General features: G+C 39.1%; 1 protein-coding gene across 5 annotated transcripts in view; it reads left to right on the top strand.

Moving 5' to 3' along the window:
* GPM6A (glycoprotein M6A) overlaps positions 1-16,129 on the top strand; it is a 262,338-nt gene that overhangs the window by 223,702 nt on the left and 22,507 nt on the right. For 4 of the 5 annotated variants that reach the window (XM_028481689.2, XM_028481688.2, XM_028481690.1 and 1 more), the window contains one exon: positions 12,853-13,009. In XM_028481689.2, the coding sequence (XP_028337490.1) occupies positions 12,853-13,009 (157 nt within the window). The remainder of the gene's footprint in view (positions 1-12,852; positions 13,010-16,129) is intronic. The other variant, XM_007127582.3, reaches the window with a different exon arrangement.

Genomic DNA, 16,129 nt, shown 5'->3' with positions numbered 1-16,129 from the left:
TCTGGGCTTCCCTGGTGGCGCAGCGGTTGCGCGTCCGCCTGCCGATGCAGGGGAACCGGGTTCGCGCCCCGGTCCGGGAGGATCCCACGTGCCGCGGAGCGGCTGGGCCCGTGAGCCATGGCCGCTGAGCCTGCGCGTCCGGAGCCTGTGCTCCGCAACAAAAAAAAAAAAAAAAAAAAAAAAAAATTTTAACTCAACCATGGGTGTGATATCATCATTATTTCCTGCCTCCTAGAAATGATGTGACTACCTAAGTGAACATTGTGAAAGGGTCTTATTGACTTCTGTAAAATGATAAACATAAGAAATATTGAGCACCTTTTTGCAAGCACCAATTTTGCTTAAAATGTACATTTTACCCATAAACGTAAACTCCTGGGATCACTAAACTACGGCGATGTTAATATTTTTTTAAAAAACGTAACTCAAACATAGTCTGGAAGTAGAAAAGAGTTTAGTGTTCAAGTTTCAGTCCCATATTGCCTGAGTCTCCAGAGAGCAAAATTTTAAGATTGAATTACAGAGGAATTTTTTTTCCAAATAAATTCCCAATTCGGGTCATTTATTCAGTGATTTCTTGCCCACAAAAAGAGAATAAATTATTTACTCACTTTATTTTATAAGCTCAGCTGATAGTAAACTTTCTATTGTATTGTGTATTGCCCGTACAACTTCTTAAATCGATTTCATGCTTCTGGATACTATGTGATTATAATGTTTTTCACGTTGCTTTATTTTGTTATTCTCAATAAATTCAACACTTCTTAATTTATACATACTTCTTTCTGGCATAAGATGCTTCTAGAGTTACAAACCGGAACGGTCGTATGGCTGGTTAGGATGACGGTGCTTTTTGCTCTTACCACTTCCGCGAAAAGAGGTTAATCACACTTCTTATTCACCCGGGGCAATTCCTTCTGACAGGGTAAACTATAAGCTTATTAAGACCCTAATCTAAGACAACCCTTGGTCACCCTGGACACCATTCTAGATGGAAGATAGCTATTCTCCAACTCCAGTATCAGAAGATACATCATATTTCTAAATTTTTTAAATAATCCATCAGCTGAAGTCAGATTGTCTTGAACACAGTATTGCTCATAAATTGTATTTGTTATTTTATTCATTAATGTTGCTGAGTTCCATGAAAAATGAAAATGAGAAGTGAAAAGAGATGCACGTTTCTATCAAGTAATAGAGCAAGAATTCCCTCCTTGGGGGCTGGAAGGCACGTCCCCACGGACATAGAGATAGCAAAATTTTTAGAAAAAAGAAAGTTGAAATAATTTATGTTTATCTAAAATATGTTGGCACTTAAAATTTGAGCGATATTGGTTGTAAAATAAGAAATATAGCAAACCAAGTGTATCTCACACACACACACACACACACACACACACACAGTGATTAAGAGGGGGTGGATGTTGATTAGCCACTCAGATAAGAAGTTAAATTATTTAAACATAGTCCCTAACTTGGAAGCATCAGTTTATTTCATCAATGTCACTGATAAATGGAAATGAAGAATTAATAGCAAATTTGAAAAATCAGGAAAATAGAAGAGATGAGGGAATTACATCACTTATATTTCCCAATATAACTTTATTTTACAAATTAGTTCCAAAAATTTAGCGTTATTCATTAAATGAAATTTTTTTAAACCCATAGTAGACAGTTTACCAGTTTCCATTGAATCAGGTAGGTAGCATGAATTGATCCTTGAGAGTTTATGAAAGATAGTCATCATTTGGAATATAATTAAACTATCTGAAAATGCTTTGGATTATTGCAGGTTGGTTTGCAGAGGGCCTGAAGACAGTGATTGCATGGCTATATTTTCGTGTGATAATACTGACATTTTCTTTTCAGTTTTATCTCAGCCTACACTGGACAAAGTATGTTTTCACTGTGCATTATTTTAAGCTACCACAGATGTCCTTAAAATCTACAGATTCTCTATATTTAGGCTACATCCAAATTGCTACCTTTAGTTATAGAAGTTTATAAGAAATCATAAGCCTAATAACTGGCATGGGATGGTTGTATAAATCGATCAGAAACCAATTGTCAGGATGTTTATTTAACATTTAGACAACCAGCCTTAATAGATCACAGACCTCAACTACAGCTCTGAAGGGTAGTACATGTGGGAGTTCAGCAGAGAAATCAGAGATCATATACTTAATTTGGAACTTTTACCTTTGGTCTCTTATATTGGGAGTTAAATGTGAAATCAGGAATGCATCTTTGGCATGGGAAGAAAACCATTTTCATTGGAATGAAAGCAAGTGCTCAAATTATCTCTCTTTTCATATTTCAAATAACTAAAATTCCTTATCCTAGACCCCGTGGAGCTACCAAATGAATTAAGACTCCCTGTCGGCAAACGGTTCGTGAAAACACAGAGGGAAGGTGTGTACAGATAACTACCGAGTCTGATGAGTACCAAGCGGTACCTTCCAGGCACGTAGCAGTTGAGAGGAAGGTAGCGTTTACTCTGTGGGGGCTGCCTTACGGGGCTGTTAGCGGACTCCATACGGTGAGGGGCCAACGGGAAGTCAAAGCAGGACTTGGGACGCAGAAGTGAGTGAGAGACGCGATTGCAGGCAATACAGCTTCCTTGAAAATAAGCTAAGGTAAGTTTGGAGAAGAATGTGTAAGAGAATGAGTCTGAAGAGAAGACTTGTTGGCCAACTTTAGTCATTTACAGGGTCTGTGTCTTGTCTCCACAGTTCTCAGGCTTGATTCAGCCAAATTAAGCGCTCCTACCTCATATACTTTTATAAAGGAAAAGAAACCTGTTCTCTGGGTGTGGGAACGAAGAGATAAAGCAAGTTGCCTAAGCCCCCGTCTTCCACCCAAGGTCCTCAGGACTCCCTTCTTTGTCTCAGCTTCTCTCTCTATCTCTCCACTGCATCCTTCCTCTTAAATATACACACACACCTGTCTCCACGTGGTCAATATCCAAGTCTGCAGGGGGACATAGGAAGGGCAAACACACTGGAATATGCCTCCTCCATTTCATTAATCATCTTTCCAGCGTGTAAAACTTACTTCTCATAAATAAGTTTGCAAATCATCTCTGTTCTCCTGTGATCTGTATTTTAGACAGAATTCTAACACCAAGAGCCCTGCCCCATAGCAGGTGAACTGAAGTGTAGCATCTTCAGCTGATGTCACCCACTAAAGCATTTTGTCATATTCCATTTGAGATGTAGGGATCTCCAAACAGAGTGAAAAGAGTGAATTTCGCAAATATTTTGTGACCTGCTGGTATGTTTTCAAGTATCACTCTGTTCCCCCCTCATCTCCTTGGTTTCCCAGAGCGTTTTATCCCCTAATCTGTTAGTGTAGTCTCTCAAGTCCGTGGTCATTGTTGGCTCCAAATTGTTGGGACAGTGAGTGTGTAACTTAACCTGCTGCCCCCGTTAGGGGATGTTCCTACACTCAACTACACCTCTGTTAGCTTGGTATAGCCATGGGCCCCCTAAATGCACACGGCTCAATGCTCTGCTGCTTCGTGCAATGTGATGAGGAGATCTGCGTTCTGATTTGTGGTTCACTTTCTCCTCTGAGAGCCCCTTGCCAGGGTGACGTTATTGTGTCCCTAGATTTCGCTTGATAAGTGACCAAGATGTAGGATAGGTATTTTACTTCCACAAAGCAGATTCATATGGAACAATGAAATACGGAAACTGTTCAGGAAATTAGATATCAAACAATCCAAACCACGAATTTTTCTAAGTGACTTGGCTTCTTGAATAACTCTCCTGAGGACAGAGCAAGGGACAGCCTTATTCACACACCAAAAAAACCTATAATTTATTAGACAGGGATTGGATTTTGGTTTCGACCAAATATAGTGAGAATCCAGGATCTGGGGAGGATTGATTTTCAGCGTAAATTTATTTTATTTCAAAGTTTTATGACTGTGATCAGAGGTCAGTGCATCAAAAACTGAGTTTACTAGATAGTGAATTCTTTGACAGTTAATGCACACAGAACAACTATTCCCTGTTTGCCTGAAACAAAAGCAGGCAGTAAGCTCAGTTAAAATATCGTAGACACATTGGTTTTGCTCTCAACTATCTTCAGGTGCATGTAAATCTCTAAGGCTACTTGTAGTTCATGTTTATACCCTGGAAGTTAATGAAATGGAAAACCGTTATCAAAATTGGAGTGGAGGGCTTCCCTGGTGGCGCAGCGGTTGAGAGTCCGCCTGCCGATGCAGGGGACACGGGTTCGTGCCCCGGTCCGGGAAGATCCCACGTGCCGCGGAGCGGCTGGGCCCGTGAGCCGTGGCCGCTGAACCTGCGCGTCCGGAGCCTGTGCTCCGCAACGGGTGAGGCCACAACGGTGAGAGGCCCGCGTACCGCAAAAAAAAAAAAAAAAAAAAAAAAAAAAGTAATCTCAGTTCTAGCTAGAATGTAGGTTAAAAAAACATACTGAATTTCTAACTACTGATACAATAAACAGTAAGCATCTCCTTAGGCAATATTTCAGCCAGGCTAGTAGTCCTCAAATGAATGTTTTTTTTAAAACCCACTAATATGAAACAACAGCAACAAACCCAAATACATAACCATGGAGGATTTAGATAGACATCGTAGTGTGGTGCGTAAGAGCACTGGTTCTGAGGCCACACGCCCTGGTTTGTTTCCTGTGGTCTCTGGCCCTTTCTACCCATCTTACCGTGGGCAAGTTAAGGAACCTGTCTGCCTTAGTCCCTCATCAGTAAAAGGGACTCATTAACGCTGCCTACTTCTTAAAAGTGTTATAAGATTAAATGAGTTGCCATTTTAAAACAATGAGAGCAGGGCTGGCACATCATAAGCGCTGTAGGACTGTTGGTTAATGTGATGGGATGATAATGGTGATGATCTCGACGACGGTGTCTTCCCTGAAGCTGTGTCACAATTTCAGTGCCCAGTGTCATGCTTCCTAAAGTCTGTTTGTCCCTGGACACACCCTACTTACCATAACACTCTTACTGACTTACTCTTTGACTAGAGTAGGTGAGGACCTGTAGTGTCAGACTGGATCCGAATTCAAAGGTCTAATTTCTGTTCTCTTTTCTAAAACCTAGGAATACGGCAACTCTAGAAAAAATATTTACAAATAAGAACATGATGATTTCATTCTAAGAATATTTGAAGGGCTATCAAGGAAAAGGAAATTTGCTTTGTTCTTTGTGGTTCAAAGAGAGAGATTTGGGTGAAGGGATTTCAATTCATAGGGAAAGAGGTTTTGTCTCAGAATACAGAACATTTCTACAATGTTCTTGTTTTCAAATATTCAGATTTTTTTTCAGGTCTATCTTTTGTCTGGTTTGTTTTTTAATGAATTCATTTACTCAGCAAAAATACAGGGTTATACTGTGTGCCAATCACTGTGCTAATCTTTAGGGATACAGAGTAAAACAAGACAAATTATTTTTCCTCTCTTACTGACATAGGAGAGATATGTCAGCAAAGTGCCATCCACATTAGACTCAGCAGATATGAATCAGGTAGTGGTAGTTAGTACTTGAGCTGATTTCTAGGATGCATTAGGTTAATGAAGTAGAGAGAGTTGAGGGGCTACAGTAATTAATATTACATGGCATTGGCACAGACATGCATATAAGTACTTGTAAAGTACTTATATGTACTTATAAGTACATATAAAAGTATGTTCCTACTCTAGTTTTTACCAAAATTTTTTCAGGTGGATTTAAAGTTAAAATTTAAGAGTAAACTAATTTGTGAAAGCTAGAAGAAAATACAGATTTAAGATTTTACTTACGGGGCAAGAAGTATATAAGCAATATAAGAAATCACAAGGGAAAAATATATAGATTTGACATAATATAAATTAAATTTTACTCATTAAAGTATTATAAAAAATTAAAAGGTGTGCAAAAACTGAGCAATATATTTACCACTTATATAACAAGATTTCCTAATTTTAATAACCAGAATAAATTCAACAAAAAGATACATATTCTAGTAAAAAAGTTGGCAAATATAAAAACATATTTCTTAAAGAATACAGATGATTAATAGCTTGTAAACATATGTTCATCCACACTGCTAAACCAAGAAAATTAATTAAAATGATAATACCATTGCTTTTTAACTGTTAATTTATGAGAAAAATTGAATGGTAATACTCAGTATTGGGAAACAGAGAATAAGCCCTCTTACTTATTATCAGTGCATCTTTATTTTGGCACAAACTTTCTGGACACCATTTTCACAATACATGCCTTAAAAATTTCTAGGAATTTGTGCCAGGGAAACAACCTACACTGCCCAAAGATTTATCTTAAATGATGTTTGTAATAGTGATGCCTAGCTTCCTCTTACTGCTGTAACAAATTACAACAAACTTCGTGCATTAGAAAAACACATTTATTAATTTTTTACAGTTCTGGAGGTCAGAGGTCTGAAATGGGTCTCACTGGGCTTATTGAAATGGGGTCAGATCAGGGTGTTGGCAGGACTGCGCTCCATCTGGAGGCTCCAGGGGAGAATCCGTATTTGGACTTGTTGCAGCTTCCGGAGCCACCTGCATTCCCTGCCTCATGCCCGCTTCCTTCTTCAAAGCCAGCAGTGGACCATCTTCAGACTTCTCTCTGAATCTGACCCTGACTTCCCTACACCTCTCTTTCACTAATTATTAGGACCCTGTGATTATGTAACACAGGATAATCTCTGAATATCAAAATCATTAATTTAATCACATTTGCCAAGTCCCATTCAACAAGATAGCATATTCATAGGTTCTGGAGATTACACGCAGACATCTTTGGGAGCGGCATTGTTCTTCCTACCACTGAACAAAAGTAGAGAAGTGGTAAAACATGTCAAACCTTCAGATAATAGACTGTGCCATAATCTTTAAAAAATATCTTGATAAAACTGTGTAATAGTATCATGTAGTTAATTGTAATTCATATAAAAAAATTGGGAGAATAAACAGTGAATAGTCTGTTTTTCCGGTTTTATTTTCATTTTTTTTCTACAATGAATATAGATTGCTTTTAAAATCAGTAAAACAGTGGTTTACAGAAACATTGTCAAATTTGAAAGTTTGCATTTAGAAAGGAGGTTAAGTGCCTTCATTTTTTCCTTTAGAAGTAAAATAATATGGATTCTTACTTTGCAAAGCAAAAATAGTACAGTGAAGGTAAGACTGTGCCCAGTGTCATGCTTCCTAAAGTCTGTTTGTCCCTGGACACACCCTACTTACCATAACACTCTTACTGACTTACTCTTTGACTAGAGTAGGTGAGGACCTGTAGTGTCAGACTGGATCCGAATTCAAAGGTCTAATTTCTGTTCTCTTTTCTAAAACCTAGGAATACGGCAACTCTAGAAAAAATATTTACAAATAAGAACATGATGATTTCATTCTAAGAATATTTGAAGGGCTATCAAGGAAAAGGAAATTTGCTTTGTTCTTTGTGGTTCAAAGAGAGAGATTTGGGTGAAGGGATTTCAATTCATAGGGAAAGAGGTTTTGTCTCAGAATACAGAACATTTCTACAATGTTCTTGTTTTCAAATATTCAGATTTTTTTTCAGGTCTATCTTTTGTCTGGTTTGTTTTTTAATGAATTCATTTACTCAGCAAAAATACAGGGTTATACTGTGTGCCAATCACTGTGCTAATCTTTAGGGATACAGAGTAAAACAAGACAAATTATTTTTCCTCTCTTACTGACATAGGAGAGATATGTCAGCAAAGTGCCATCCACATTAGACTCAGCAGATATGAATCAGGTAGTGGTAGTTAGTACTTGAGCTGATTTCTAGGATGCATTAGGTTAATGAAGTAGAGAGAGTTGAGGGGCTACAGTAATTAATATTACATGGCATTGGCACAGACATGCATATAAGTACTTGTAAAGTACTTATATGTACTTATAAGTACATATAAAAGTATGTTCCTACTCTAGTTTTTACCAAAATTTTTTCAGGTGGATTTAAAGTTAAAATTTAAGAGTAAACTAATTTGTGAAAGCTAGAAGAAAATACAGATTTAAGATTTTACTTACGGGGCAAGAAGTATATAAGCAATATAAGAAATCACAAGGGAAAAATATATAGATTTGACATAATATAAATTAAATTTTACTCATTAAAGTATTATAAAAAATTAAAAGGTGTGCAAAAACTGAGCAATATATTTACCACTTATATAACAAGATTTCCTAATTTTAATAACCAGAATAAATTCAACAAAAAGATACATATTCTAGTAAAAAAGTTGGCAAATATAAAAACATATTTCTTAAAGAATACAGATGATTAATAGCTTGTAAACATATGTTCATCCACACTGCTAAACCAAGAAAATTAATTAAAATGATAATACCATTGCTTTTTAACGATTAATTTATGAGAAAAATTGAATGGTAATACTCAGTATTGGGAAACAGAGAATAAGCCCTCTTACTTATTATCAGTGCATCTTTATTTTGGCACAAACTTTCTGGACACCATTTTCACAATACATGCCTTAAAAATTTCTAGGAATTTGTGCCAGGGAAACAACATACACTGCCCAAAGATTTATCTTAAATGATGTTTGTAATAGTGATGCCTAGCTTCCTATTACTGCTGTAACAAATTACAACAAACTTCGTGCATTAGAAAAACACAATTATTAATTTTTTACAGTTCTGGAGGTCAGAGGTCTGAAATGGGTCTCACTGGGCTTATTGAAATGGGGTCAGATCAGGGTGTTGGCAGGGCTGCACTATTTGGACTTGTTGCAGCTTCCGGAGCCACCTGCATTCCCTGCCTCATGCCCGCTTCCTTCTTCAAAGCCAGCAGTGGACCATCTTCAGACTTCTCTCTGAATCTGACCCTGACTTCCCTACACCTCTCTTTCACTAATTATTAGGACCCTGTGATTATGTAACACAGGATAATCTCTGAATATCAAAATCATTAATTTAATCACATTTGCCAAGTCCCATTCAACAAGATAGCATATTCATAGGTTCTGGAGATTACACGCAGACATCTTTGGGAGCGGCATTGTTCTTCCTACCACTGAACAAAAGTAGAGAAGTGGTAAAACATGTCAAACCTTCAGATAATAGACTGTGCCATAATCTTTAAAAAATATCTTGATAAAACTGTGTAATAGTATCATGTAGTTAATTGTAATTCATATAAAAAAATTGGGAGAATAAACAGTGAATAGTCTGTTTTTCCGGTTTTATTTTCATTTTTTTTCTACAATGAATATAGATTGCTTTTAAAATCAGTAAAACAGTGGTTTACAGAAACATTGTCAAATTTGAAAGTTTGCATTTAGAAAGGAGGTTAAGTGCCTTCATTTTTTCCTTTAGAAGTAAAATAATATGGATTCTTACTTTGCAAAGCAAAAATAGTACAGTGAAGGTAAGACTTCTTATGGTTCTCTATCTGATCCAACAGTGGACACATAATCAGTGTATATTGCATGTTTACAAGAAAGAGTACTTTTTGTGATAAAACAGAGGGATTCAAGCCAATAAGATAATGACAAATATATTATAATTTAAATATTATGATGATTTAATTTTGAAATCCATTTTGGAATGTAACATTAGAAAATGTCCATCCTCAGATTGTTGGAAGAAAAACTTTATGTAAGAGTTTTTGAATGTCAAGAAATTAACATTCAGCTTCAAGAAAGTATAGCTTGTGGCCAGCTGAAATCATGACCCCCAAAGATATCCAGAACCTAGTCCCTGGAATCTGAGATTTACTTTATATGCAAGAGATTTTGAAGTTGTGATTAAGGATCTTGAAGTGCGGTGATCCTCCTGGATTATCCAGCTGAGCCCTAAATCCAAACACAAGTAATCCTTATAAGAAGGCAGTAGAGAAATATTTGTCCAGAGAAGAAGGCATTGTAACTACAGAAACAAGGAGCTATTTACTGGCTTCACTAGGCAAGGGATGCAGCTGCAGCTCTAGAAGCTGAGAAGTATAAGGACGCTCTGCCCTAGAGTCTCTGGAAGAAGTGAGGCTCTGCCTACCCCTCGATTTCAGCCCAGTGAAAGTGATTTCAAACTTCTGACCTCCAGAACTGTAAGGAAATAAATGTGTGTCAAGCCACCAAGTTTGTGGTAATCGCTTAGAGAGACCATAGGAAATTAATCAACAGTTACACCTTTTTACTAAAGCCAGTACTTACTACCAGGTATTCTTACACAGTGTTTGAGCTGAATTTAAGAAAGATAAAAGCAAAGGGTTTGTGATTGCTATGTAATTGTCATCAATAATTTGCAGTTATACTTCTAGTGTCAATAACCAGATGATGTACACATGAACTTGAATTGAATTAAACATGAATTTGGAAGGCGCAATGTCAGCAAGGCGGTGGTAGGACGTCCCAATGCTTGTTCCCACAGAAAAACACCAATTTATCAGTGATATACAGACCGAAATACTTTTATTCCTTTTATTAAGAAGTTGCAGTACCCCAGACAAACACAAAGCCAAGAACAGTCACGTTGAATTGGGTAAGGCGGCCAATTTCACTTTACCTGCCTCAGTCCCTAACCCCAAGCCAGGGCCAGGTGAGAATGCCCTGGATCGTGACTTCTCCTTTGGGGGGGAGAGAGAAGAGTGGAGCATTCATCCAACGTTCTGGCTTTTCTGAGGGCTGCCCAAGGAACTGGTTTCTGTTTTGCCTCACTCAGAGCGCGGACAGAGCAGGTGTCTAGCTCAGGGCACTGATGGGGACCTGGCATACTTCGGATGCTGGTTGGCCACTGAGAACAAGAGAGATGAGGGCAGCTTGCTGCTGTAGAACCAGAACTTGTAGTGTTGCAAGCACAAAAGAAGCAAGATTATGAGATCCTGAAAAAGATACCAGGAAGCCTCTCTAGTTGAGAAAATTGCACTCACAGGCCTTTAGAAGTCCCATTGCCCCCCAAAGTTTTTAGAGGCCCGCATGATGTCTAGGCAGGTCGATTAGTGAGGGTCTTCTTCTGTACAAAGCCAGTTCCTTAAGCACTGGCAGAGGTAGCTGCTTTTGCAAATGCGGGACCCCAATACTAAGTTATAAGACACATGAAGAAACAGGGAAACACGACCAGAACAAAGGAACAAAATTAATCTCCAGAACCCGATTGTAAGGAAATAGAACTGTATGAATTACCCGACAAAGAATTTTAAAAATTGTCATAACGATGCTCTATGAACTCAAGAAAACAATGCATGAACAAAATGAGAATATCAACAAAAAGATACAAAATAGTTTTTAAAATTGGGAGATTGGGGCTTCCCTGGTGGCGCAGTGGTTGAGAGTCCGCCTGCCGATGCAGGGGACGCGGGTTCGTGCCCCGGTCCGGGAGGATCCCACATGCCGCGGAGCGGCTGGGCCCGTGAGCCGTGGCCGCTGAGCCTGCGCGTCCGGAGCCGGGAGAGGCCACAGCAGTGAGAGGCCCGCGTACCACAAAAAAAAAAAAAGAAAAGAAAAATTGGGAGACTGAATAAATGAACTGAAAAATTCACTAAAGGGGTTCAAAATCAAGTTGATAAAGCAGAAGAAAAAAATCAGCAAGTTCCAAGACAGGTCATTTGAAATTATCCAGTCAGAGGAACAAAAAGAAAAAAGAATGGAAACGAGTGAAGCAAGCCAAACGGTCTTAATGTATACATTATGGGAGTCTCACAGAAGAAGAGAGAAAGGGCAAAAAACTTATTTAAAGTAATAACAACAGAAAACGTCCCAAATCTGGGTAAGGAAATGAACATCTAGATTTAAGAACCTCTGTAGACTCTTAACTCATATAAATTGAAACAAATCCACACCAAGGCATATGATAATCAAATTGTCAAATGTGAAAGAATTTTGAAAGCAGCAAGAGAACTTGTCCCCTACAAGAGAAACTCCATAAAACTCTCAACGGATTTTTTGGCAGAAACCTTGCAGGGCAAAGGGAGTAGGATGATATATTCAAATTGCTGAAAGAAAGAAATTGCCAACCAAGAATAAATACTATATCTGCCAAAACTATCCTTCAAATATGAAGGTGAAATGAAGAATTTCCCAGATAAACATAAGCGGAGGGAATTTATTACCACTAGACTTGCCTTACAAGAAATGCCAAAGGGAGTCCTTCAAGTTGAAATGAAAGGATTTTAAATAGCAACACAAAAATCTGTGAAAGTATAACGCTCACTGGTAAAGGTAAATATATACACAAATACAGAATACTGTTAATACTGTAATAGTGGCGTGTAAATCACTTTAAGTTCTCGCATAGAAGTTAAAAGACAAAAGTATAAGAAAAATCTATAAAATATGTTAATGGGTTCATAATATAGCATGATGTGATTCGTGACATCAATAACAAAGTGTGTGTGGGAGAGAAACAAACGTTTCAAGTACACGTATATGATTGAATTTATCAGTTTAAAATAGATGGTTAACTATGTTTCATGTAAGCCCCATGGTAAAAACCACAAAGTAAATACCTGTAGAAGATATACAAATGAAAATAAGAAAGAAGTAAAAGCATGTCACTACAAAAAAAATCAATGTGTCTTTCAGGGATGTTTTACAGTTTCATTCATGTACCTTTTGAACATTTCTTATTAAGGGAATGGGGGATGGTACAGGGGAAGAGGAAGAAACTTACAAGCATGAAAAACCCTTGTCAGCAGATACTAGAAGTGGCAGAACAAAGTGTACACACATTAGGCATATAAAGCAAAAATGTTTTAAAATCCAACCCCCATTATGAACATAAAAACTCCATAGCTTTCCTTCCAAAGGAACCCTGAGCGCGTGGGCGTCAATTGCTGCAGATCAGCCATGAAGAGTTATTGAACTAAACCACTTCATCTTTTCTTCCCAGGATTGACATCTTCAAGTATGTGATCTATGGCGTTGCAGCTGCATTCTTTGTGTACGGCATTCTGCTGATGGTGGAAGGTTTCTTCACGACTGGGGCCATCAAGGATCTCTACGGGGATTTCAAAATCACCACGTGTGGCAGATGCGTGAGTGCGTGGGTACGTTACCTGTCTTTGCTCAGGAGTTAAATGTGGGTTTATCTCAGGAGCACACAGGTGTTTGTGTTCATCTGCTAAGAACTGGAGGGTTATTTTTTTAACACAGTAACATTCTCTGCTCTGGTGGCTATTTTAAATCTTTTTTTTTTTTTTTGTGGTATGCGGGCCTCCCTCCGCTGCGGCCTCTCCCGTTGCGGGGCACAGGCTCCGGATGCGCAGGCGCAGCGGCCACGGCTCACGGGCCCAGCCGCTCCGCGGCACGTGGGATCCTCCCGGACCGGGGCGCGAACCCCGTTCCCCCGGACCGGGGCGCCGGCACGTGGGATCCCCCCGGACCGGGGCGCGACCCCCGTTCCCCCGGACCGGGGCGCGAACCCGGTTCCCCCGCATCGGCAGGCGGACGCGCAACCACTGCGCCACCAGGGAAGCCCCGCTATTTTAAATCTTAACAGTATTTTCAAAATAACGATTCCATGTGAAAATTCAGGTTCAGATTCTCAAATCATGTACAGCACAACTCATCTTGCTTCTAGAGGCAGCAAACTGTTGATTGATTTATGATCTATGTTTCCCAAATGGCTTTGGGCTTCCCCTACAGTATTTAAAATAACAGAAAAATCCATCTGCAGCTTATAACAGCGCATGTCTCTCTTCCTTAAATACATGTTTCATGTATTTTACGGTAAATTTGGGTGGGAACTATATTATGCAATTTCTGTTTAATATTGACATAAGGTAAGAATTACTCTATTATACTAATTTAGATTTTAAATCGTTATTGATATGATATTTAACGGTAACGAGCTAAACTTATGGTCTAGAGCTAATGCAACACAGAAAATGCATGTATATCTATTAAAGCACAAGACTGTTGAAAATTAAGAGTAATATGTTAAAAATACATTCACATTTTTATGCAGAATAATTTTCATAAAATGAACTTTGGAGCTTCCATCCTTGACCAATGTATTTTTATTATTTCCCAATGTTATATGAGAATATCTACGTAATTACAGCATATATTTCCTATTAAGTAAGATGCCTCTAATAAGGAATGGTGCAATTTATTTCAGTCTTACAGAAAAGTTCAAAAATACCTGTTAAGCACCAACCATTTTTTCCACCAGCTTGTAACAAGTTCTAATATTCGCTCAGTGTCAATAAGGATAATAATCTTATAAAATAGTTATAGCCTGTGTTGTGGGTATTTGTAGTTGCGGCTGTGAAAATTTCTTGTAAGACTCTTTTGGGGGACAATGTTTATTGTATTATCTAAGTGTTTAGGATCAGTAATATCAAATTACAGACCCAAAAGAAGTGTAAAGATCTTGAATTAGGGCTTCCCTGTTGGCGCAGTGGTTGAGAGTCCGCCTGCCGATGCGGGGGACGCGGGTTCGTGCCCCGGTCCGGGAGGATCCCACGTGCCGCGGAGCGGCTGGGCCCGTGAGCCATGGCCGCTGGGCCTGCACGTCTGGAACCTGTGCTCCGCAGCGGGAGAGGCCATAGCAGTGAGAGGCCCACGTACCACAAAAAAAAAAAAAAAAAAAGAGCTTGAATTAATTTAATAAGTAAAATATGAATATTCAGTGGGCTAATTTTCAGTGATACCTAAGGGATTTCTCTATTAAGAAGGCATGTTTGATTTTAGATTCATTTATACTCTGCCAGTAGACTATGGTGAATTCAGTTAATGATGGGCTTTTTCTTATAATTGGGACAGTATCATTATAACACCACTCGTATATCTTAGCAAGGCACTTAACTTCTCCGGATCACAGTTTCCTCTCTTACAACATAAAGACGTTAGATCATCTCTAAAGCTCATTCTAGCTTGAAGAGTCCATCATTCTAAAACACTAGTGAAATCATAGAGAAAAGGGGTCTCTTTTACCATTGGGGAGTGACCTTTCGCCAGGAAGAGTGCAGTTGATTAGGTTGTTTCATTGAGAGTGTGAAATTTCTGCATAAGATTGTATGCAGAAGCAAAAAGTCATGGAAGAAAACACCTATCTGTGTGCCGTTACTAATTATCCGCTTGCCATTGACACTTCAAAGCTATCTCAGATAAGAATTTTTAAAGCAAAAATGAGCCACATTTTTTCCTATAATAGCAACAATTGTGTCACCAGTCCCACCCAACAGCCCAGAAGGGTGGCAGCAGCTGCGTGGGTCCCTCCAGAGGCGAGGCAGCAGGGAGTCAGCCCCCCAGAACACCCCACCCACGCCTTTAGCACCCCTCCGCACCCAGGAATGAGCAGAATGGAGGGAGAAGCAGAGCTGCACTCTTGTGTGTCTTGCAAAAGCAGCAATGCAGCGCGCGGGCGAGGCCTTTGAGTCAGGTGCGGGCTGTCCCAACATGGCCTCCGTGAAGGGGTCCAGCCCCTGCAAAAAGGGGACTCTGGCTCCACTGCCTGGAAGTGCCCTGCGCAGTGCACAACCCTGCAACCCTCTCATGCAGGATTTAGGGCTCCGTGGAAGCAGAGGAAAAACAAATAATAACGTTTTATCGGAGATTGCCAAAAAACACATGAAAGGATGCTCAACATCATTAATCATTAGAGAAATGCAAATCAAAACTACAATGAGGTATCACCTCACATCAGTCAGAATGGCCATCATCAAAAAATCTACAAACAATAAATGCTGGAGAGGGTGTGGAGAAAAGGGAAGCCTCTTGCACTGTTGGTGGGAATGTAAATTGATGCAGCCACTATGGAGAACAGTATGGAGGTTCCTTAAAAAACTAAAAATAGAGCTACCATATGACCCAGCAATCCCACTACTGGGCATACACCCTGAGAAAACCATAATTCAAAAAGAGTCATGTACCACAATGTTCACTGCAGCACTGTTTACAACAGCCAGGACATGGAAGCAACCTAAGTGCCTGATGAATGGTTAAAGAAGATGTGGCACATATATACAATGGAATATTACTCAGCCATAAAAAGAAACGAAATTGAGTTATTTGTAGTGAGGTGGATGGACCTAGAGACTGTCATACAGAGTGAAGTAAGTCAGGAAGAGAAAAACAAATACCGTATGCTAACACATATATATGGAATCTAAAAAAAAAAAAAAAAAAAAAAAAAGGTTCTGAAGAACCTAGTGGCAGGACAG

The sequence above is a fragment of the Physeter macrocephalus genome, chromosome 20 (assembly GCF_002837175.3).
Source record: "Physeter macrocephalus isolate SW-GA chromosome 20, ASM283717v5, whole genome shotgun sequence".
Taxonomy (NCBI): domain Eukaryota; kingdom Metazoa; phylum Chordata; class Mammalia; order Artiodactyla; family Physeteridae; genus Physeter; species Physeter macrocephalus.
Note: the sequence above shows the minus strand (reverse complement) of the source record. Positions and strands in the feature narration are given on the sequence as shown.